The 25,370-nt window shown below is 47.1% G+C and overlaps 1 protein-coding gene across 1 annotated transcript in view; it reads left to right on the top strand.

Moving 5' to 3' along the window:
* Positions 1 to 16,702, top strand: part of RHEB (Ras homolog, mTORC1 binding) — a 52,373-nt gene extending 35,671 nt beyond the window's left edge. Inside the window, exons 3-8 of the mRNA XM_043872211.1 lie at positions 2,370 to 2,437; positions 7,939 to 8,021; positions 8,658 to 8,714; positions 8,823 to 8,870; positions 9,511 to 9,592; positions 16,192 to 16,702. Of these exons, the coding sequence (XP_043728146.1) occupies positions 2,370 to 2,437; positions 7,939 to 8,021; positions 8,658 to 8,714; positions 8,823 to 8,870; positions 9,511 to 9,592; positions 16,192 to 16,284 (431 nt within the window). The 3' untranslated portion in view covers positions 16,285 to 16,702. The remainder of the gene's footprint in view (positions 1 to 2,369; positions 2,438 to 7,938; positions 8,022 to 8,657; positions 8,715 to 8,822; positions 8,871 to 9,510; positions 9,593 to 16,191) is intronic.
* Positions 16,703 to 25,370: the final 8,668 nt, after the last annotated feature.

Below are 25,370 nucleotides of genomic sequence, written 5' to 3'. Positions count from 1 at the left end.
TTCCCGCGGCAGATGGAAGGTCTTCAGTTTCATTTCACTGCTGTGTGTAGGAGGGTTTACATCCTCTTCCTGGGGAATGAAATGCTAAAACACTTATTAATATCTTGTTTCTTTTCTGTCTCTCCCCTCACTGGCCAGTACTTCCCCTGTTCCTTGGTTGAATCTCCTGTCTTTCTGACCCGGCTTCGCAGGTGCCCCCGGCGCTTAGACCCTTGCTCTCTCATGACCCTGTCTCTCCCCTCAGCTCAGCTGTTTCAGCTGCCCCCACTGCCCCCTGGATATTTCCTGGGCTTTCACGCTGAACATAACTAAACACAGCCGCACCACGCCCGCACCTCCTCCAGGCCTTCTCTTTGCTGATGGCTGGTGACTTGGGCCTGGAGTTGCTCAGGCAGAAGCTCAGGCGTCATCCTGATCTGCATTCTCTCACACCTGCTTCCAGTCCATGAGAAAACCCTCTGGCTGGCCTGTGCCTTGCGTCTAGAATCCGCCGTTTCTCAGCCCTCCAGGCCAGGCCCCCGTCCTTCTTAGATCATGATAGTCTAGATGACGTCTCCCGGCGTCCCTCATCCATTTTCGTCCATCTCATTACTCATGGCATAGCCAGAGTGATCACACCAGGTTACTCACCACGTCCTAGCGTGTTCATTACCTTGCCCCTCTCCCCAACCCCACCCTCACTGTTCCCGCAGTCTCAGTGGCTTAGTCTTTCTCACTTTTCCTTGACTTTCTTACTTTTTCACTTGCAGTTTCAGCTCTGCCTGGATGCTTCTCATAGAGAAGCTAATTGTGTGTGTCTGTCTCTCCATCTGCTGCTTCCTCCTTTTCCTGGGGTGTCAGCCCACCGAGGTCAGAGACAGCAGTATCTTGAACACTTGAAACAGTGCTGGCGGTGAACACCGGTCCCCAGGAAAGAGTTCCTGAGCAGTGAATGTTCTGTCTCGGTGATCTTTTCTGGGTTTCTTGCTCACCAGTGTCCCTGCAGAGCTGCCATCGGGTCTCAGATGTGCTTCTGGTCTCACCTGACTGTGATGGGGAGGGGGCAGGTCTTCACACAGGCACACCATGACTGCCCCCGGCTGACAGGCATCAGGAGCAGAGTCAGTCCGCTGTGCACCCCAAATTCAAGCTTACAGCGTGGGGGAGGAGTACAGTAGCGTTTTTCTCTTAGAAGTGATGAAAGCAGTTTATCTTGGGTACTCCCTGTCTTCATATATTCTGATTCAGTTTTCATCTAGTGTGACAATTTCACTGAAGTGATGGTTTTCAAAAAGAGCACAGGAATGATAAAGTGTGGCAGTTGGCTTGAGTGGTCTGCTCTGTGATTCTCACTTTCCTGATTCTAGCCCCACCCTGGTCACATCAGAAAAACTTGGTGCTAGGAAGAGTCTCTTTGATGGTCGCATCTGTTGGGGGCCAGCCTTTCTCTCCCTGGAGAATTCATCATTGAGCTAAGATCTCTCCTCCTCGTCACAGCTTTCTCTCAGGATTTTCATCGGTTACTTTTTACTTTCTCTTTCGTCTGTGGAACAGAGTGGCAGAAGTGGGTCCTCTCTCAGTGGAGCAAGGAGTAGGTTCTGTTGGCCAGCTCCAGTCAGGTGGGGGGCCAGCCAGGAGATTGAAGACTCAGGCTGAGTCAAGATGCTGGGCCTGGGGTGTGCAGAAGAAATCTGTTCCATTTGTTTACCAGGGGTTCATATCCTATTACTATTAATAGTTCTCTCCTCTTTCATCTCTGTTTGTTTGCCGTCTTTCTCCTTAGAATTATGAACTTTCCCTAAGTGATTTGAGTCTGATTCCCACCCACCCCCCTGATAGGGAAAAACCAGTTGTGACAAATTGCTTCCAACCTTAAGCCAAGTCAGAGTGGTGACTTCACAAAGAACATCTATTCTGTGCCGTTCTATTTCTCGGTAAAATTGTTAATTTTTTATGCACTGGAAGTTCTTAGCGCTTCAGTTAATATTAGCTCTATGTGTTCTGACACCAGACTTGCTATAAATTAGTGAAAAGTTGTGTGCTTTGGGTTCATTCTAGACCTCAGACTTTATATGTTGCACTTTTTCACAAGAGGACTGTCCACAAAGCATTCATACACCTTTTTATAAGATACGAAGTGTTGTCTGCTTTCAGTTTCTTTGACTAAAACCAATCAGGCAAACCTTGAACTATTTTCAGTCGCCACTGCTTAGTTAAATAATGGAAGAAGGGAAGAGTCTATTAACTCAGACATTCTTTTTTGTTTTCTGGGATTGTTTTATGAGATTATCAAGGACTCTGCTTAATTGCTTGTCATTGTTCAAGCTTTCAGTGATCGAAAGTTCATTTTTTTCTAGCTAACAAATATTTTAATTCCTTTTTCACTGTAGCTTTCACAAAATTGATCACAGTCAATGGACAGGAGTATCACCTTCAACTTGTAGACACGGCTGGGCAGGTAAGTGTGTCAGAATCCCGTGCAGCGTGCCTGGTGTGCCGGCCCTGCCATTCGTAGGCACAAGGACGACGCCGAGAAAGCCCTGTGATCATGTGTGTTTGGACATCAGTAGGCTGTCTGCTGTGTCTTTTCAAAGAGACTTATGGGAGTTTTTTCAAATAGCTTGTTTTTCTACTTCAGAATTTGTTTTAAATATATTCATGGTGGCGTTGTAAAGGTTTATATTTATTACAGGATAGTTTTCTATTTTCTAAACATTGATTCCATATCAGAGGATCACATCAGTGCTTTTCCTCCCTTTGAAATACGTCTCCTTCTACATTAAGAACAAAAGTAGATCTTTTCCAGGGGAAAAGGCATGGGAAAGGTATAAGGCAGAAATAAGCTGGTTGTATGGATTTATTATATGATTACAAGATTAAAGAGTGTCAGTTTTATTTGCTAGACAGTAATTGCCAAAAGTAAGTAACCCCTCCCCCAAAAGATATTCACAGGTTAATGTGACAGTGATGGTGGCGAGTGGGTCGCCGGCACCAGTGGTAAAGAACCCGCCTGCCAGTGCGAGAAACATAAGAGATGGGAGTTGGATCCCTGGGGCAGGAAGATCCCCTGGAGGAGGGCATGGCAACCCACTCCAGTATTCTGACCTGGAGAATCCCATGGACAGAGGATTCTGGCAGGCTGCAGTCCATGTTGCGAAGAGTTAGGCGTAACTGAAGCGACTTAGCATGCATGCAAAAGATAAAAGAAATGAAGAGAACGTCAAAGGAACAAAGAGAACACTTCGACAGCTCATTTTCCCCCTTACTTGTCACCCAGTCCCACTTTGGTTAAAAACCGCTTTGTTCAGCTGAACTTAGGACTGTTGACCGAAGGCTGGGACCTGTAAAGACGCTGGGTCCCACCTTGTGTCTGAGAACCAACAGGGGATCAGACTGCAGGCAAGTGAGAGTCAGGTAGACTGGTCTGCCATGTTCAATGGAGGCTTTTTTCCTAGACCTGGGAAAACTGGGATAGACCTAGAGGGATGTGGCCTGCCTTCTGGGTTTGGAATGAATTCCCTCTGCTTTATATTTTGAAGTGAACAAAGAAGGAAAGTGTAACCACTCCCCCACCCTGCCCCCCGGCCAGTGAAGCAAGAGAATAGCTGTATTGAGTCATTTTGGCGGTGCAGGGAATCCTGGAGTTTCCTTTCTGGAAGCTTCAAATACAGCAAATGTTTGTGTCAGAGAGCTGTAACACCCAGCTCGTTCTCTCAACGTCCGTGTAGATTTGCTGGGCTTTCGTCTTCAGACCTCATGGGGTTTTCTTACAGCGGAGCCATTCTAGGCTTTCAGTCAGTGGGGTCCCTGCCCAATCCAGAGTGGGAGCCTACTGGAACAACAGAAATCTCCACCAGTGACCGACCTCATAGACGACTGACCATAGATGACTGATCACGTGGCTTCGAAACCAGTGTAGAAAGCCCCTGGGATAGGCCCTTATTCTGGGTGTGTTCTACGAGGTTTTGTTTTGCTCTAAAGCATAAACGTACACTTTGCTGTTAATTGTTTTAATGAGCGGGTGATACAAAGAATGGCCCTGAAAGGACCAGAGCTCTCAGGGACTGTGTCCGGTGTGAGTGTGACAGGAGCGTGGGCTAAGTTCTGAGCCCTGCTGTCTTGCTCCTTTGGATTGTGTTACCACCGGCTCAGAATATATAGAGAATTTCTGCACAGAATATACCCAGATTAGGTGCTTTGAATAACTTGTTCTCGTTGCAGCTAATAGTTCCTGAAGGCTGTATTCATACTTGGGAGACCATTAAAGGCTGTGCTGGTGTTTATATACCATTCAGGATGGTACAGCACAGGCAGTATTTCTTGCACCATGGTCCCACCCTCATTCTATAGAAACTAGATGACGTGGCACTTATATTTACTGCTCTAGGAGCTGTTTTTAAATCGGATTCCTATGGGCTGGCTCTGGGGTTAAGACCATGGTAGCAAGGAAGAATGATTAAAGGGCAGTTTCCTTAGAAGCAGTTTGTAGTAAATTTGTTCACTCATGCATTTGAGGAGTAAAATTACGTGTAATCAATTACTGTATAGCAGTATATGATAGCAAGTACTGTTTATGTAGTAGTTTATTTTATGCAGCTGATTTAATTGCCCAGCTAGAGATGGTGATGAACATGGTAAATACAAGTTGGTTATTTTTAGTTTGCATGAAATATTTTGTTTTGGTCTAATTTAAGTAAACTCATGACAAGTGAGTCAGAGACAGTCAATTTTAATGTCAAATTCCCACTCCCCCCCCCCTTTTTTTGTCTTTTAAGGTCATCTAAAAATAATAATACCATGTACATGTTAGTAGAAATAAAATAACGCAAAAAGGTAAATAGTCAAACTCAAATCTTTCTACTATAGCTGTCTTAGCTTCCTTCTGCCAGCAGTAACCCATTGTAAGTTTTTAGTAAATACTTCCAAGTTCTTTTATACATGAACATGCGAATATATTTCATTTTAAGTTTTTTTCTTTTATTTTCTACACAAAAAGTAATGTGTTTCTGTATCTCCATCATGGAGATTATTTTGTATCAGTACAGACAGCCTGCCCCGCCCCGCCAGGGCTGCATAATAGCCCATTATTTGGATATATCATTTGTTGTTTAGTCAGTAAGTCGAGTCTCTTTGCAACTCCATGGACTGTAGTCCACCAGGCTCCTCTATCCGTGGGATTTCCCAGGCAAAGAAGACTGGAGTGGGTCACCATTTCCTTCTCCAGGAGATCTCCCTTACCCAGGGACTGAATCCACATCTGCATTGGCAGACAGGTTCTTTACCACTGAGCTGCCACAGAAGCCCAGGATACATCATAATTTTAACTATTGATCAGCAATTAGGTTGTTTCCTGTCAGGCCGCCACCAGCAGTGCTGCAGTCAATATCTTGTGTTGTTTTAGAAAGATGGTTATATCTGGCATATATATAAGAAGATTTCCTGGGTGGGGGGCTACTGGACCCACAGGGTCACCTGCTTGGCAGCAGTCAACAGGACTACCTATTTCCCTGTAGCCTCACCAACACGGTGTGTGGCCAATTTTTTTTATGTTTGCCAGTCTGCTGGGTGAAAAATAGTATCCCAGTGTCATTTTAATTATCTTTCTTATTAAGGAATTTGATCTTATTTTCCTGTGTTTGAGGACATTTGTATTTCCGTTCTGTGAATTACCTTGTCTATTCATGTACGTCACCCTTGTCTTTTGGGAGGATGGTCTTTGCTTGCTGATTTTAAAGATCCCTTAATATGTGAAGAAAAACAAAAAAAGAAATATGTGAAGAAAATTAGCATTTAGTATATGAGCTGAGCTTTGAGGTTTTGTTTTCAGTCTTCCTTTTGTTTGAAAGACTTTTAGCCATGAAGAACTTCTTCATTTGCATAGAGTTGAGTTGATTAATCCCTTTTTAACCAAGACTGTTATTGTTGTTTCTTCATTCTCCCATCCACTGTGTACACAGTGTCAGTTTTCATCTGCAAATCTTTCATTCCTCTGGAATACACTTTTGCTGAGGTGTGAGTTAGAGATCCAACTTAGTCATTTACCCCCAGGTGGCTCTGCATTTGTTCGCTGTACAGCTTGCTGAGGGTTACCTTTCATCCTTAACTGATTTGAAATGCCAGTGTTACATGCCTACTTCCTGGATCTGTTTGGGTCTTTACAGACTTCCCAGTCTGCTCCATTCATGAGATGTAGTCCTGCTCTGTTTTAATCTCTAGCTTTATAGTTTCCATCCACCTGCTGTGCAGTTGCTATTCTTTCTCAGGAAGTATACTTGTCATCAGGAGTATGTTACATTCATGTATAATTTAGGATTAATTAATAGATATCCTTACGAGTCTGCATATTCTTGCTGAAGTCTGTGGCACACTCTTTGGCTGATTTAAGTCTTTTTATCTTTTAGGACTATTTTAAGATTTTCTTCAGCTGGACCGTATATTACACTTCTATTTTCTTAGATTTTATTCCTAGGAATTTTGTCGTCTTTGGTCATTGTTAAAGCTGAGGGTCTTTTTCCTCCGTTTTACTTTCACTAGTTTTTTCACACTGCCTCTTGAATATGATTATTATTTTCTTTTTTCCCTCACCTTTGCTTCAGGGAAAATATAATTTTTAACTTTGAGTCTGCTGTAGCTGAACTCTCGACTAAAAGCATTTGAAATTTTGTTTTAATCTGCGTAGAAAGATCTGTCATTCCATTAATAATTTGATTTTCAACATCAACACTAAAGTGAATTAAACTTAATCATAATTGTACTAATAATTAATGGTTTTACTTTGCATACATAGTAAGCTCTGTGATGTTGAAATGCTATTTCCTGATTAATATCAGAGCATTGATAGTTCTCTTTTTTTTAAAGACACATTAGCATGGGGCAGTGATTCAGGGTCATCGTCATAACCACACTGGAACTGCACAGTTAACAGACAGTTACTTGATGTGAGGCTGGCTTGGTGTGATTCTCCTACAGTAGAGCTTGGGATGGGATGGTATAGTAACAGCTGTATTTCAGCTGAGCAGGAAATGTTTGTACCAGACAGTGGCACCCTTGAATCCTGCACTGATGTTAGGCACTTCCGTGTGCTTTAAATAATTGTGTACGCAAAGCTCCAGGGTGCTTCAGAAAGCTTTACAAAACTGGTCCTAATGGGCGGTGGCATAAGGTGTGCCTTTAATTCCTAAAGTTGCTCAGTAAATAGCTCATTCAATCCTAAAACGTCTGAGTATGCTGACTTGGGTCTGGTGTGTTGTTTTCTCAGTCATCCTCTTTTTTCCAAGTGCTGGTAGCAACCCACTAATGACCCATGGACTGGGCCCAGGCCATTGTGACTCATGTGTGGGAAATAGGTGAAAATACACATTTATGGGATAAACTAGAGCACTCGTAAATTTTCTGCGAGGCCTAAGGGACTCTGGGCTTTATATCTGTAAAAAATGTGGTGGTGCTTTTCCTTGACACAGGATCATGGAACCTGTCTTTTCATTCCTTCTCTCTCACAAACTGCAGTAGACGTTAGTCGTCCGTAGAAAGTCTTAGACTAGCCTGAGCTATTTATTGGCTTAAAGCATATTATTGCCCTCAAACCAGCCTTAAATCTTGGGTGTATAAAAGCTATGTCTCTAAAATAATAATCTACTTTGTTTGCTTTGATTTCTTTGACCATGTGATAGTCCAGATTGCTTGTTACCCTATATAAAGACTTTGTTGTTGTTTAGTTGTTTAGTGGTGTCTGGCTGTTTTGTGACTCCATGGACTGTAGCTGGCCAGGCTCCTTTGTCCATGGGATTCTCCAGGCAAGAATACTGGAGCGGGTAGCCATTTCCTTCTCCAGGGGATCTTCCCAACTCAGGGATCGAATCCAGGTCTCCTGAGTTGCAGGCAGATTCTTTAATCACTGAGCCACCAGGGAAGCCCCATGTGAAGACTTTGCTCAAATGTAATTATTTTTTTCTTCCACAGGATGAATATTCCATCTTTCCTCAGACATACTCCATAGATATTAATGGTTATATTCTTGTGTATTCTGTTACATCAATCAAAAGGTAAGGCGTACTTCTTCTTGCTTGAGTTTCTTTGCCATGCTTAGGTGACATTAATCCTTCTGAGGGATTATGCTGGAATTGGCAGTAGTAACAATCAGACTTTAATGGTTCTTAGTGGCTGTCTGGTGGAGCAAACAGGTTGTTAAGGGAAAAAATTATCCCATTCAATATTCTCTTGCACCAGTGGAATAAAAAACTATGTCTTTACCTCAGACTGCCCAGACTAGTGAATGAACATGATCTGAGCTTTCCTGCTAATTAAAATGGGAAATACTTAATTGACTTATTTTTCTGTGTTTTTACCTTATTAGTGTGGAGCATGGGCTGATTGCTAAGGAACATTCTACAAATGTTTTATTCAGAGATTAAATCAGCCCAGTTGTAAACGTTCCCATTTAAGTATCTTGCCTATTCTACCTTGAATATTCTCAGTAAGGGCTACGAGTGTTGAATACATACGCATATGAAAAAGAATGCTAGGAAAAAATAAAGGAATTCCTTGTGTTCAGTTTGATTTATATTAAAAATGGTGAGTCTATGACATTTTCTATTGTTCACAATATAAGTATCGATAACAACCATTTTAGAATGTCACCACTAAAATGGGTGTCTGATTTCATGCTTTTTGTTTTATAGTTTTGAAGTGATCAAAGTTATCCATGGCAAATTGTTGGATATGGTGGGGAAAGTACAGTAAGTAGCGACCGTTTATCTCTTTTTTTTAGATGTACTAGTATCATCCGAACAATCAAATCGGGCACTGACCAGTGTACTTTGGCTTTTTTCCCCTTGTGTTAACAGAATACCTATTATGTTGGTTGGGAATAAGAAAGACCTACATATGGAAAGGTATGTAGCTTCTAAATACTGCTGTATAAAGTGATGTAGTCACTGAGGTTCTGTTTTTAATTGTTCTTAAAGCCAGAATATTTTTAGCTATAGCATTTCTGTTTTCAGAAGTGTGGAGAAACAAAACTGCAGTAAAAAATCTTACCCATCGTGGAAAATGTTTCCTCTAAAAAAGAGGGCACACACTGTAGAAAATTATCTTCAGATGCTTTTACCATTTTGCACAAAGCAGACTAAAAATACAATGGTAGTGCTGGTTTAGTCAGCACAGTTTCTGAGCACCAGGCTGAGGACCCTGTTCCTGGGGAGCTCAGCATCTGGAGGAAGACCCAGATCGGAAGACCCAGCCCGTGGGCAGCAGGAGGGCCCCATGGGCCCTTTCAGAATTGCCTGTCTCGGGGGGCTTACAGCCGAGCAGCTGAGAAAGTAGTCGATTGTTGCGGAGGCCGGAGTCCTGTTCTCCAAACCATAGGGGATTTGCAGGAGCTGGGCGGCCCCATCAGGCCCCACCCCAGCTCAGGGTGGCCGAGACTCTGCGCGCACTCTGGATGAGACTGAGCTGCTGCCTCATCAGTCAGTTACACATACCTTACGTGATAAAGGGCAAAGCACTTCAACCAGAATTTTCTGTTTCTGTTAGGGTGATCAGTTATGAAGAAGGGAAGGCGTTAGCAGAGTCTTGGAATGCAGCATTTTTGGAATCTTCTGCTAAAGAAAATCAGGTACGTGGTTTTTAAAACTCACGTTGCCCCGTATCCCCTCAGTGGTGGGCCTGTGTGTTGCTGAATCAGCGTCTCCCTGCCATCTTCATCACTCCTGTTCAGTCTTCCTCCTCCTACCACCTCGAGTATCCAGCTCTGGGTTGCTTTAGGAAGATAAAAAGCTGTTGATACTTTAATTCAGTCAGTGTTCTAAGTATGGTGGGACCTAGAATATTTGTATGATAAATAGAAATTAATTAATATAAAGGCAGTACTTCCTCTGCCAACATGTAATCTTATTTTTGTTTCATGCTAAAGGCTGGTACAGAACTAAGTCCAGGTGTAGAAAAGAAACAAGAATGATTTGAAATCACTTTGGCAATAATTTTGTTCTTGTACCTCCTCCCTTTTTGTGTTGGGTAAACTGAGTTAGATGTATGTATTGTTTTTAAACATAGAAACCAGTAAGAACCAGTCCACAAGCATGTTTCACCAGTGTCAGCCCTGCAGGCAGATGCTTCTTTACAGGCATGTGTGAGGAGGGATGTCAGTTCTATGTCAGCAGGCTTCCCGTGTCCCCTTTTTCCTTTTCCTTCCTTTAGACCCAGAGCGGCCCGGCTTGCCTCCTGCCTCCACGTGCTCACCAGTGTTTCTTTTCGCTGCAGATCAGATGCTGTCACTCACATAAAAACTGTCAGTGGGTTGCCCGTCGTCTGTCGAACAAGCCCCAAAGCGCTCAGTGTGGTGATGAGTGCAGGGTGTGACTCACACTCTTGCAGTTACTTCCACCGCATCCTGTGCTTGGCAGACCCACCAGGCCCCTCCCACTCCCCTCAACACCATGGAGCTTGCAGATGCCTCCCCTGTGTCCTCATGTCTCTCTAGCGAGAAACGCTCTTTCTCTGATTGGCTGCATACTTAGTCTTTTCAACATGTCATCTTGTCTGATCCTCAGATAAAATGAATTGGCTTGCATTTTTGTGAGAAACTACAGTTCTGGGGTGGGGAGTGGGGCTTGTGGTCGAGGACAGTGGGCTGTCCTTCCCCAGCTCCGCCCCCTCTCCCCACCAAGACCCCTGCCCTTGGATCCACTACTCAAATCCCACCTCCTCCTTGGCCCTCAGGAGTCCTCCAGCCAAAATTAGTGTCTTCTTTCTGATCCCCTTTGTTTGATCCTGAGATTCAAGGACCGTATCACTGAGCTTCGTGTTCTCCACAGTGTCCAGCCACTGATTTTGTACATACAGTAGTTTTGTTTCTAGTAGGTGCCTGATCAACCCAGGGATCCCCTGACAGGCAGATCTGTTTGTCCCCGTGTCACCAGGTGAGGGAACTTAACTATGCGGTTGCCTCCTGGGTTGTAGATAGCAAGACATTTATCTGCAGTTGTTTAGTTCCTGAGTGCAGACCCTGGTGGCTCAGACGGTAGAGAATCTGCCTGCAATCCAGGAGACCCGGGTTCGATCCCTGAGTTGGAAAGATCCCTTGGAGAAGGGAATAGCAACCTACTCCAGTATTCTTGCCTAGCAGTTCAATGGACAGAGGAGCCTGGCTGGCTACAGTCTGCAGAGTTGGACACGACTGAGCAACTAACACACATATCCAGACAGTGAGAATCCAGTTGGGATAGTAAGAGATACCTGTATTATCTCTAATTGAATTAAACCAAACATTGTCTTATCTACCCTTAAGATCATCTAGTTGATCTGTCTCATTTTAGAAGTGAGGCATTTAAGATCCAAGAGGTGAATAACCTTTTAAGATCACTCTGTACTGCAGGTGGTGTAAGAACTTGGACTGAATTTTGAATTTAACCCAGATCTAGTCCTCTCTCCTCTCTACCTTGCTTTCTGATAGATGAGAAGACCTGTGCCTGACCAAAGTGTCATAGAGATGAAATTTTTCCTGAGGGGGAGATGGAGACTGTTCTGTATTTAAATATCTCTGTGAACCTTGAATGGATCTGGTCTAAAATGGCTAGTGTGAAAGACGTTTCCAGTCAGTTGGAGAGATTTGAGTACATTTTGGAAATGATTGTCTTAGGTGTAGTGATGGTGTTGGGATTAGGAGAGACTATATCCTTACTCTTAGAAAATGCAAACCAGAGTATTTAGCAGCCAAGTTTCATAATGCCTACAACTTAGTTTCAGATGAAATAGATGGGTAGAGGGATAGAGGGAAAGCAAGCAGATACAGCACAGATGTTAACATTTGTTGAACTCAGGAGCAGAGCCCAGTGGTTACAGTTGACCCCATTTTTCTTTGTGCCTGAAAATTTACATTATCAAGATTTGAAGGGGTTAGATAGTATACAGGTTATAAAATAAAGAAATCTTGGGCATGTGATATACAGCATGGTGGCTATGCAGTATATTTGAAAACTGCTAAGAAAAGAGTGGATCCTAAAAGTTCTCATCACAAGAAAAAACAAATTGTGACTGTGAACCAGACTTAGTGCAGTGATCCTTTCCCATTACGTTCTTACATCGAGTCATGATGTTGTACACCTGTAATGTATGTTTTGTGACAGCTGTATCTCATTAAACATGTTTTGGGGTGAGGAGTGCGGTTGAATGGCCCTCTGCTTTCTTTGGCCTGTTTACTGACTTCCCTCTGTTTTGGTTCTTTGGTGAAAATCTGAGGATCCAAGAGCAGTTATGCTTTCCAGCTTGACGATTACACAGGCGTCAGCTGCTGTCCCATTCTTCTGTGGGTGCCCGTGGTCCCTCTGCTGTGTGTTCGTGTGTGTGCTGTTCTGGACGCGTCTGGCAGTTCCTTTATTACGCTTGCCAGCAGCCTCAAAGGTGTAGATACTTCATGGACCCTGCCTGCATGTAATCAAGAGGAATTGCCTAGTAAGCCTCAGGCTCATTTATCTTCTGAGAGTGACCTAGGGTTGTGGTCACTGAGAGTGGCCTAGTTGGCTTAGGATTTGTTACTGAACTACGTTTTGGTATGAGGATGCAGGCCTGTCCTGTCTAGTTTATGTTATATAGCTTAAGATTCTTAATACAGTTCTGGATAGATTTACTCTAACCTTTCAGCTTCATTTAGAAGATAGTAGACTGCTTTTTTGGTGTCTGGAGGAAAGATGGAATTGTGCTCAAGGCGTAAAGTTAAAATGAAAAAATTCCATCAGCTGAAACTCTAAAAGAAGACAAGGGTGCAGTATGGTGGCCTCAGACATCCCAGATAAGCTCAAGGGTCAGATGAACCAACTCACCGTTGCCTTGGTTGCTTGATCATCTTCATCAGATCAATAAACGCCTTATCAGACGTGAACTAATCCGTTAAGGTAGAAAGATTCTTGCCCCCCAGTTAGGTACATACAGGGATGGGATGCGTATCCTTGGAAAGCCGCAGTCCTCAGAGTTGTGCGGACTCTTCTCAACCCTCAGTCATGGCTCCTGGGACCTTGTCTCATCTTGTTGTCGAATCTGCTCCCATCAGGTGGGGAGAAACCAAGTCCCTCCGACCTCTACGTGAGAGGTGTAGGTGATTCTGGTCCACACAGGTACTACATACTGGAATGCTTACTACTCTTGGTCTGTGTGTAGGAAGAGATACCTAGTGTGTAGGAAGAGATACTCTAGTAAGAGATACCTCATCAGTAGTCACAAAATTAGAGACCAGTCTGTGTAAACTGCTCGAATATTTTATTGATAAGTTTTCAAGGGTAGCTTCATACTACTTACCAAAAATCCAGTATTTTAAAATAAACTGTCCCCAGTGGAATTGAGCCAGATTTGTTGATAACAAAATACATGGTGGTTTAAAAAAAAGAAAAATTATCAACTCAGTGTGAATACTGCACTTTGACTATTACTGAACTATGAGATGTGTTTGCAGTTTTGGCTTATTTTCTGTGGAGGCCTTCACAAACTGTATTCCAGCAGTCTGATGAAAGAGAATGCACTTTGGCAGAGTCAGACCACACAGGTAATCAAGGCGAGTGCTAAGATTTATCCAGAAAGCCAGATTCCAGGCACACTGTACTCTTTGTAAGACTTTGGCATGCGTCTTTCCACACATTTTTCTTTGCATTTTTCTTCAGTTCAGTCGCTCAGTCGTGTCCGACTCTTTGTGACCCCATGAATCGCAGCACGCCAGGCCTTCTTGTCTATCGCCAACTCCCGGAGTTTACTCAAACCCATGTCCATCGAGTCGGTGGTGCCATCCAGCCATCTCATCCTCTGTCGTCCCCTTGTCCTGCCCCCAATCCCTCCCAGCATCAGGGTCTTTTCAAATGAGTCAACTCTTCGTATGAGGTGGCCAAAGTATTGGAGCTTCAGCTTCAGCATCAGTCCTTCCAATAAACATCCAGGACTGATCTCCTTTAGGATGGACTGGTTGGATCTCCTTGCAGTCCAAGGGACTCTCAAGAGTCTTCTCCAACACCACAGTTCAGAAGCATCAATTTTTTGGCGCTCAGCTTTCTTCATAGTCCAACTCTCACATCCATACATGACCACTGGAAAAACCATAGCCTTGACTAGACGGACCTTTGTTGGCAAAGTAATGTCTCTGCTTTTTAATATGCTATCTAGGGTGGTCATAACTTCCAAACAGTAGGCGTCTTTTAATTTCATGGCTGCAGTCACCATCTGCAGTGATTCTGGGGCCCAAAAAAATAAAGTCTGACACTGTTTCCACTGTTTCCCTGTCTATTTCGCATGAAGTGACGGGACCAGATGCCATGATCTTAGTTTTCTGAACGTTGAGCTTTAAGCCAACTTTTTCACTCTTTCACTTCACTTTCTGCCATAAGGGTGGTGTCATCTGCATATCTGAGGTTATTGATATTTCTCCCGGCAATCTTGATTCCAGCTTGTGCTTCCTCCAGCCCAGCGTTTCTCATGATATACTCTACATGTAAGTTAAATAAGCAGGGTGACAATATACAGCCTTGACGTACTCCTTTTCCTATTTGGAACCAGTCTGTTGTTCCATGTCCAGTTCTGTTTCTTCCTGACCTGCATATAGGTTTCTCAAGATTCAGGTCAGGTGTTCCTGGTATGCCCATCTCTTTCAGAATTTTCCACAGTTTATTGGGATCTACACAGTCAAAGGCTTTGACATAGTCAATAAAGCAGAAATAGATGTTTTTCTGGAACTCTCTTGCTTTTTCGATGATCCAACGGATGTTGGCAATTTGATCTCTGGTTCCTCTGCCTTTTCTAAAACCAGCTTGAGCATCTGGAAGTTCACGGTTCACGTATTGCTGAAGCCTGTCTTGGAGAATTTTGAGCATCACTTTATTAGCATGTGAGATGAGTGCAATTGTGTGGTAGTTTGAGCATTCTTTGGGATTGGAATGAAAACTGACCTTTTCCAGTCCTGTGGCATTTTTCTTAGGATGAAATAAATAAATAACATGCCAGCTTAGTCATGGCAAAGGAAGGGGAATGGATAATGTGGAAAGAGGGGTGCCTGCTGAAGCCAGTGGCCTTGATTAGACTAGAGTGCTGGGCCTGGGGCTGGCTGGGGCTCGCCTGGGGCTGCCTCTGTCATTCCATCCTAGGAAGGAGCAAGCCAGAGTGGATGAGCCCAGACTCAAGGGCATGGTCATTGGTGGACGAGTTCGCTTATGGGTGCTGCTTCTGTGTAGAACGCAGTCGTCAGCCGAGGGTGAGAACGGGGCAGAGGTTCAGAGACCCTGGTGGAAGGAGGCGCCACCCCTTCATCCCGGGGAGTGACTGGACCGGGGAAGTGTGGGTGGGCGCTGGGACTCGGGGCCCTGGGGGAGTGTCCCCCGGCTATGTCCGCCGTGTGGGTGCAAGCGGACGGATGGCAGGGCGGGGAGCAGAAGGACAGTGACTGCCTGGGGCCTCTGCCTGCCCGGGAGGGAGGGCAGGGAAGTGTGGTTGGATTGAGAAAGCGGGCTGAGGGGTGCTGGCCGGCAGGATACTGAGTGGAGCTGAAAAGCAAGATGGGGGGCTGGTGCCTGGTAATGACAGGATGTAGGTGCTACCCCGCGAGGCTTTTGAAAACAGGTGTTTCGGGGTTATCACAGTGACTGCCCCAAAATGACGGGGACTGACGGCTGCCCCAAGTGATGGCTTCCCGCCCTGAGGGACAGGGGCTCCTTGTGAAGGGGCGGGCCCTGGGGCTGGGAGGCGCCATCAGGAGAGAGGGGCCGGGGTGCTGCCACCCCAGAGGCGGGGTGACTGTGACGGGGTTTGGAGAGGACAGCCTCAGAGTCAGAGCTGAGGGGTTTAAGGAGGTGGGAGGGGAGAGGGTGTGAAGGGCGGGGTGTGGTGCGAGGTGGGAGGAGCCCCTGCCCTGCTCCAGTCCAGAGCCCCGGGGGTGAGGGGTGCGGAGACGGGGCTCTTAAGGTCAGAGGGGAGCGGGCCGGAGCTCGGGGGTCACGGATGAAAACGGGGGTCTCCAGGGCAGGTGGAAGCCCTGGTTCCTGCGGCGCTGGGGCACCTCCCGCCGGTGGCCTCCACCCCTGAGCTCCGAGCGCAGGACTGGGCAGCAGGCCGCCTCCTGTCCGGTGGCGGAGACCGCCTTTGTCCTGGTGTGTCTTGGTCGCCGAGGCCTGTCTGACTCTCTGCAACCCGTGTTGGTCACGGCTCCACTTTAAAACTAACACCAGTTGGTTTTCTCTGTGTTTTCAGACTGCTGTTGACGTTTTTAGAAGGATAATTTTGGAGGCAGAAAAAATCGATGGGGCCGCTTCACAAGGAAAGTCTTCCTGCTCGGTGATGTGATTCTCCTGCAGAACCTGGACTCTGGGGCCCAGTCCCGCCTGAGGAAGCCAACTGCCCGTCATCCTTCACGATAAACTGCTTCATTTCTCTTCTGTTAACCTGAAAGATTTCATTTGGGTCAGAGATTCTCCCCCACCCCCTCCTTTCAGATTATGTTCAACTCTGACTCTGTCCAAATGAGTTCACTTCCATTTTCAAATTTTGAGCAATCATATTTTCAATTTATATATTGTATTTCTTAATAATATTATGACCAAGAATTTTATCGCATTAATTTTTCAGTGTAGTTTGTTGTTTAAAATAATGTAATCATCCAAATGATACATATTGTTACACTACTATTAACTAGGCTTCGATATATCAGTGTTTATTTCATTGTGTTAAATGTATACTTGTAAATAAAATAGCTGCAAACCTTCATCTTTGTGCTTCTCAGTGTGGCTTGTAAAGAAGAGAGCTGTCCTCCTGAGGGCACCTCTCGCAGCCTCCCGGGAGCCTCTGGGTTGGATTGCAAGGAGCTGCTGGGGGCTGTGGCCACAGACAGAGGCGAGCGGCCCACCTGGCGGCCATGGGCAGTGGGGTAGAGTGCCCGAATTTGGGGGGTCTCTAATTGACTGAAGTCAAGTGGCCTTGGGGGAGATGTGTGAGGGGAGTTGTTCCCCAGTAATGACTGTGTCCCCCATACCCCACAAAGTTCCCCTCTTGGGTGGAGTGTTTCTCGCAGGTGGGACTACGGGCTTCCTGAGGGCCTTCTGGGCTCCCTCTGGCTTGTCTCTGAGGAGACGCAGGGAGACACTTTTGTACTTAGCTTGATGTCCATGGCAGACAGGATCTTAGTTAGGAAATAGACTGACCTGTCACCATCCCAAACCTCCAGGAGTGTGAAGGACAGGAAAGATTGCCTGGTGAGTCTTCTGTGTTCACGAACCTCCCGCAGACCCGGGCCATGGATCTCCTGCTCTGAAAGCAGCAGCTTGGAAGGACAACCAGAGATGGAAATTGCCTGGTGTCCGTCACCTCAACTCTAGCTTAGTTGACTGATGTGTTAAATGCTGCCCTCCCAGGTAAAATTTCATAGGGCCATTTCTAACATTTAAGGAAATGTTACTGATTCTGTTGATCAAATATAATTTTGCTTTGTAACTGACTTTTTAATGAAAAAGTTATGTTTTTAGAATATGCCGTTATTTTGGATCTTTGAAGTGTTTTTGCCTCATCATTCCAGGATGAAATTTGAGCCTTAGAAGAACTTCATCAAGTATTTTTTATTTAAATAAAGATACGTTTTAGCAATGTAGTATCATTACTTATTAACAGGGTTTGTTCTTAGGTGTAATATTATGTGTCAGTGCTCTCACTGGATGTGGAAGAAAAAAGTGAAAATGTTAGTCGCTCAGTCATTTCCAGCTCTTTACAACCCCATGGATGGTAGCCTAACCAGCCAGGCTCCTCTGTCCTTGGGATTCTCCAGGCAAGAATACTGGAGTGGGGGGCCATTTCCTTCAGGGGATCTTCCCGACTCAGGGATGGAACCTCCGTCTCTCGCACCTCCTGTGTTGGGGGGCGGGTTCTTTGCCAACTGAGGCACCAGACGGGCCACATTAAACTTGGATCCAGTTCATCCAGGCAACCTTTCTCGTCTGATAAGTTATTTCTGTGTAAATGGAAGCTTGGAGCAGTGTATTCATGTTTTTTGTTCAGTCACTCAGTCGTGTCCAACTGTTTGTGACTGTGGCCTGCCAGGCTCCTCTGTCCATGGGATTCTCACCATCGCCACCTGAGTCTCCTTGGCTGTCTCCTCCATTAACCTCTCTGTGGGCCCTTTTTCCTTCTTGATTTGCTGTTTCCTCCAGTTCAGTCACTCGGTCGTGTCTGATGTCTGACTCTTTGCGACCCCATGGACTGCAGCACACCAGGCTTCCCTGTCCATCACCAACTCCCGAAGTTTACTCAAACCTCAGGTCCATTGAGTCAGTGATGCCATCCAACCATCTCATCCTCTGTTGTCCCCTTCTCCCGCCTTCAATCTTTCCCAGCATCAGGGTCTTTTCCAATGAGTCAGGTCTTTGCATCAGGTGGCCAGAGTATTGGAGTTTCAGCTTCAATATCAGTCCTTCAAATGAATATTCAGGACTGACTTCCTCTAGGATCTCCTTGCAGTCCAAGGGACTCTCAAGAGTCTTCTCCAACACCACAGTTCAAAAGCATCAATTCTTCAGCGCTCAGCTTTCTTTATAGTCCAACTCTCACATCCATACATAACTACTGGAATAAACCACATCGTTGACTAGACGGACCTTTGTTGGCAAAGTAATGTCTGCATTTAGTATGCTGTCTAGGTTGGTCATAACTTTTCTTGCAAGGAGCAAGTGTCTTTTAATTTCATGGCTGCAGTCACCATCTGCAGTGATTTTGCAGCCCCCCAAAATAAAGTCTGTCACTGTTTCCTGAAGACCAGAATTCATTTCTTCCACCCTCACCTCTGTGGGCTCCAGGCTTGTCTTCTTTTAGATGTCTCATAGGCACGATCTCACATTTATCATGCCCCAAATTGAATTCTTTGATTTTCCTATAAAATGGTCTTCCACTGGACCCTGTTTCGGGAAAAGGCACCACTAGGTGCTGCAGCTAGGCTTTGGGAGCATTCCTCGGCCAATCTGTCAACAAACCCTAAAGGCACTGCCTTCAGAAATCTTACATTTTCCCTACTTTTTCCATCTTCACTGCATACTATCCTCCTCTAATGGCACACCCTCCAAAGCATTTATACTGCAGCCCATGTCAACTTGTTTACACATTGTTTATGTTACTCCCTTGCTTAAAATCCTTTAATAATAAGTGTGCCTATTCAGGGCCTCGGGCATCTCATTTTCCAACTTTTCTTGTGAAAAAAATTAAGAGCTTCCTTGTTTACATTTGCTGTGATTCAGTTGGTAAAGAATCTCTGCCATGTGGGAGACCCGGGTTCGATCCCTGGGTTGGGAAGATCCCCTGGAGAAGGGAAAGGCTACCCACTCCAGTATTCTGGCCTGGAGAATTCCATGGGCTGTATAGTCCATGGGGTCTCAGAGTTGTACACGACTGAGCAACTTTCACTTTCACAGCATCAAATAAGTTGCCACTGATTGTTTTTGACAAACACCCCTGGGGAAAAGGGAGTCGGGTCAAAGACAAGCCTTGCAGAGGGGGTTTTCCAGGGAACTGCAGATGATGACATTCTGGGCTGAGAAATCAGCAATCCCAACCTGACCCTTCCTGCAGCTGCTTAAGGAGGCGCCTGGCAGTGGGGCAAGTGGCCATGCCTCGAGGAGCTCGCTGGGCTGGGAATCGGCTGGTTTCCCTAAACAGCCCAGGACTGGTGCAAGCTTTTCATCTCCAGACCTATGAAAAAGCTGATACTTTCGGACAATGTGTTGCCAGGGTTTTCACTGATTTCTGAAGGTTCTTCCTGCATGCTCCCAATGGTGACCTGGAGCCTGCAGGCAGCTGTTTGTTGAGTGGATGAGTAGCAGACGCCTCCCATGCGCTGCCTTCTACACAGGTTCCCTGGAATTTGGCCTGTGTCTGCTGCAATGTGGAGGAACCCCTCACCATTCACACAGTACTCTGGGATGGGCTTTAATCAACCTCAGGTCCACCCCTTATCTCACAAGGAAGGAGTGACGGTCTTCTCTGGTGGAGCAGTGGTGAAAAATCCACCTGCCAATGCAGGAGACGCAGGAGAGTTCAATCCCTGGCTCGGGATGATGCCCTGGAGAAAGGGAATGGTAACCCACTCCGGCATCCTTGCCTGGGAAATCCCATGGACAGAGGAGCTTGGCGGGCTATAGTCCATGGGGTCACAAAAGAGTTGGATACGACTGAGCAACTAAACAACAGGGAAAGAGTGATGCTCTCTTAACAAGATGTCAGAGGACCACAATAAGCACTGCCTTTAGGTGATCATCTAAATGGAAAAAAGGTTTAATGATTCTTGGAGAAGTCTGGACTTCTGAGAAAACCCTTCCAGCTCCTGTGGGCTCCGGCCGCACGTAAGCGGCTTGCTGGCGGAAGGTCTCCGGCTGCCCTGGTTACTCCGTTGACCAAGACTGTTGTGTGGGTGAATAGAGGCTGCCACAACGGCCATGTCAGCAGGAAACGGGGACATATTCAGAAACGTTCTCAGAAAATTCTAAACTTGAATTTTCATCTTCACCCCACCCCTTCATCTCCCCAGGAGGGGAGAGTTACACATCAGGTCAAAAACCTTGACATGAGTAAAGTTTTTGTGTCCCGTCCTTATTACCCTTTTTACCTCTGGCAGCTTCCTAGCCTGACCCAGGGAAGTCTGCTCTGCAGTTAGGGCTGCATGGACGCTGAGAGCTAACTTAACATCTGTTATCAGAGGAGGGGCTGGATTCCTGACAGACCCCCACCCTCCTGCGCATAAGTCAGTTCATTGTTGTTTGCACTACACCACGTGTGAATGCGACCCCAACACACAGGGAACCCCCAAATGAGTGGAGCGTCAGACGGAGACTTGGCAGTCGTGGTCCCAACTCTGCAGCTAATGTCTGTGTCTCTGGGCAACTGCTTTATGGCCTCTGGTCTTGATTTCTGTACCAAGAAGACCTCTCTGCCTCAGACTGTTGTCATGGCTACAGGTATGAAAACCTTGGCTGTTTCCAAAGCCCAGCACCAGTGCTGACCACTGTCCTTCAGATAACGAGCTGATCAGACCTCTGGGCTTGAGCTCTCCCACCTCGGCAGGGCCTCCACTGCTGCTGGAGCTCCGAGGTTCCCAACCGGGCGACTCCCGCCACAGTCGATGACTCCGAACTCCAGCCGTATTGCCGCCCCTGGGCTGCACATCCCAAAAGGGCAAGATGGAAAGTCACAAATTTCTCTACAAGCAAGTTTACCAGGAAGTTTCCTGCCAGTCCAGCCCGAGGTATCAAGAACACAAGATGATAAGACACATGAGTCCGCCGGAGTTCACAGGTTACGCGCACTGGAGGTCCGTCTGGTCACAGCACTCAGTCCGAACACACCCCACGGACCCCTGTGGTTGCTCGGTGGATGAGCCCTGGTCGGGGGACAGAGAGTGCATTCCCTTGGACTCTTAAATGGAGACATCAGTCCTTCCCCTGAGGTCGTCTCACACCTCCAGGTTCCTCCAGCTCCCACATTCTGCTACGACCTGGGAAATGCACTTGGCTCATCTTTTTTTTTTTCTGCCTTTTTTTGGCTGCGCAGCTCGGCTTCCTGGGATCTTAGTTCCCCAACCAGGGATTGAATCCAGGCCCTCAGTAGTGTCGTCCTAACCTCAGGCCCGCCAGGGAATTCCTGGGTCATCTTTTTTTTTTTTTTTTTTTGGTTTAATGGATACAGACATGAGTTTGGAACCATCAACATTAAGTTCCTCGTTTTATTGTTTAGTTGCTAAGTTCTGTTTGACTCTTTTGCAACACCATGGACTGACTGTAGTCCACCAGGCTTCTCTGCCCACGGAATTTTCCAGGCAAGAATGCTGGACCTAGCTCATCTTTTCCTTTAAACATATCTTTTGTTTTTATGCCTTTTATTTGTTTTTTTCTGACTGCTCCACGTGTCATATGGGATCTTAGTCCTCCCACCAGGGATCAAAATCTCACCCCCTGCGTTGGAAGTGAAAGTGAAAGTCGCTCAGTCGTGTCCGACTCTTTGCGACCCCATGGACGATACAGTCCATGGAATTCTCCAGGCCTGAAGACTGGAGGGGGTTGCCTTTCCCTTCTCCAGGGGATCTTCCCAACCAGGGGATCAAACCTAGGTCTCCTGCACTGCAGGCAGATTCTTTACCAGCTGAGCCACCAGGGAAGCCCCACTGGAAGTAGAGTCTTAACCGCTGGACTGCCAAGGAATTCCCCGGCTCATCTTTTTAAGGCATGAATAGGATTCTGGAAACATCATGGCCTCAGGAGTCAAGACCTTTCACCCAGTTCTTGCTGCTGCCCAAGAAAGGCCTGGGCAGAGCTTTGATTTATTACTTCCAAAAGCAAAGTGGCCCTGCCTGGCAGCCACGCCCACCGGGAGGGCCGTCTGCTGCAAGTCGCTGGCTTCCTGGTGTTCTTATCATTTTCATTTCTCCCCCTGCTCCCATCATTAACAGACCAACGAAGAATCCAAGTAAACCCACACGGTCATCTGGCTTTTCCGTGTGGTGTGGCTGTGAGGGTGACATGCCCTGAACTTTACCCTAAAAGGCTTAAGCGGAGGGCCAGCCTGGTGTTGACAGCTGGCGCAGCTGGAAAGGTTACATTCCTCGGCTCTGACGTGTGCATTGTTATTATCCCAGAGCAGAAATCATTCAGAGGCACAGCCTTTTCTGTGCCTGTAACTGGAGCACCGTCGCGTGAAATTGTAAAATGACCAGCGGAAGAGCTCTGGGTCGTCACTGACGCCCCTGCGATGCCTGCGGGGGCAGCTCCTCCGCTGACTGCTGGTTCTCAAACCCTGACCCGTCCCAGAGCTGCCTGGAAGCCTCGGGAAAACACACGGGGCTGGGGGGCGGGGGGCTCACCCCCAGTGTGCTCAGCTGTGTCTGACTCTTTTGCGACCCCCTGGACTAGAGCCCGCCAGGCTCCTCTGTCCGTGGGATTCTCCAGGAAGAATACTGGAGGGGGTTGCCATTTCTCCTCCAGGGGATCTTCCCATCCCAGGGATTGAACCTGTGTCTCATGTCCCCTGCATTGGCAACAGGATTCTTTACCACAAGTGCCACCTGGGAAGCCTCATTTGTTTTTTTATTTGACTGTGTCAGGGTCTTCGCTGCATCACGGGGAATCTCCCATCATGGAACACGGCAGGTGTGGCACCTGGGCTCCAGGGCCTGCAGGCTTCAACAGCTGAGGTGCACGGGCTTAGCTGCTCCACAGCATGTGGGAATCTTAGTTCCCTGGCCAGGGATCAAACCCCTGTCCCTGCCTCGAAAGGCAGATTCTCAACCACTGGACCACCAGGGAAACCACCCCCACCACCCCCCCGCCCCAGGAGTTTCTGATTCTCTGAAGACATCTGGATTTCTGGCAAGTTCCAGGGCTGCTGCTCCTGCTGGTGGTGGTCCAGGGACCACATTTTGAGAACCACTGACCTAGGCAATGATACCTCAGATTAAGTGGGAGTTGTATGACTGCAGGACTTCAGAGTATGCAGGCTGACCAACCGGCCCAGCTTGCCTGGTCCTTGAGGGGTGTTGAGCTCTGACCTCCAAAGAGCTGTGTTGTAGTCCTGATCCCCAGCCCCTGTGCGCGTGACCTTATCTGGAAAGAGAGCCTCCGCAGATGTAATGAGAGTAGGGTTGGTTAACGACCAGCGTCTTTATGAAAAGAGGAAATCTGGATTCAGAGAGACAGATAGACACGAGGAAGAACGCTGTGTGAAGACAGAGGCAGAGACTGGAGTGACACAGCCACGTGCCAAGGGGGTGTCACCACCCCCAGAAGCCAGGAGAACGTGGAACAGATTCTCCTCGGAGCCTCCAGAAAGGAACTGAGCCTGCCAACATCTAGATTTCAGACCTCTGGAACTGGGAGAGAATACATCTCTGTTGTTTTCAGCCACTCCATTTCTGGTACTCATTGTGGCCGCCCTCAGGGGTCCTGCAAGGCTGGACTTTGAAAACCAGGACAGTCCCTGCCAAACCGGAAAGAGCTGGTTGTTGTAAGCACAAGGAAATTAAGTGGCCTGGGCTCTCAGGCTTACAGCGGGGAACTGATGCTCAGAGAGGCTGTGACTGCTCTCCGGGCCCGCTCGGGCCGGGCTCACACAGCACCACAGACCCGGCCGCCCATCACCGCAGAGGTTTCTCTCTCCCCTTTGGAGGCTGGGACGTCCAAGATCAAGGCCCTGGCAGCCTGGGTGCCAGGACAGGCCTGCTTCCTGGCTCACAGACACAGTCCTCGTGTGGTCCAAGGGGAGAGGGAGGTCTCCGGGGTCTTTATAAGGCATTACTCTCACGACTGCCCCAGTGGTCCAGTTGGTAAAGAATCTGCCTGCAATGCAGGAGACCCATGTTCGATCCCCGGGTCGGGAAGATCCCCTACTGAAGGAAATGGCAACCCACTCCAGTATTCTTGCCTGAGAAAATCCCATGGACAGAGGAGCCTGGTGGGCTACAGTCTGTGGGATCTCAAAGAGTCGACACAACTGAGCCATTAACTTTCACTTTCATGACTAGTACCTCCTGAAGACCCCATGTCCTTGTGTGCTAAGTCGCTCAGTCCTGTCCAACTCTGCGACCCCACAGCCTCTGAAGCCCACCAGGCTCCTCTGTCCCTGGATTCTCCCAGCGAGAACACTGGAGTGGGCTGCAGTGCCCGCCTCCATCCCAATCCTCACATCTAGAAAAGCACTATCTCCCTTCACGGTGACATCAGCTCCTCGTGACTAGCAGAAAACCTTTTGCAAAGTAAGCGCTTGATCGCATTGAACTCCCCCTTCACCAAAATCACATATATGGACCTCCCCCCATGACCCCCTTGGAGCAGTCTGTCAGAGGTATCTGAGGTGCTGTCTCCTGGGCTACCGTCCTCATTTTGCCCCAAATAAAACTTAACTCACGACTCACGCTGTGCCTCTTTTTAGTCAACACCCACCTCCTAACACCACCACCCTGGGAATTAGGATTTCAACCTATGAATTTGGGGGACACAAACATTCAGTCTATGACCCCAGGCTGCCCAGTGTCACCTCACGTCTGTGTGAGAACCAAGACTAGGACCACAGGGTCTCTAAGGGTCTCCCATGCCCCCTCCACCCCAGACGCTTCACACACACACATGTGAACACATGTGTGCACTGCTGGGCTGCACCCCGAGGCCTACAAGGCTTGGGTTTGCCCAGCTTCAAGGCCGAAGAACGAGCCTGGAGCCAGCAACAGAGACGGCTGTTTCATGGACGGGGAAGCTTACACGTTGGAGGCAAGGTCCTGAAGTGACAGCCGACGGACAGCGGACACGACATGGTGGCAGGCTTTGCTTCCGGTGGGGAAGGCGAGTCACAGGGCAACCATCACATTGACTCATCAGTTACCCGGGAAACAAGCAGAGGGGTAGCCTCCCACCACC

Source organism: Cervus elaphus, chromosome 18 (assembly GCF_910594005.1).
Source record: "Cervus elaphus chromosome 18, mCerEla1.1, whole genome shotgun sequence".
NCBI lineage: Eukaryota > Metazoa > Chordata > Mammalia > Artiodactyla > Cervidae > Cervus > Cervus elaphus.
Note: the sequence above shows the minus strand (reverse complement) of the source record. Positions and strands in the feature narration are given on the sequence as shown.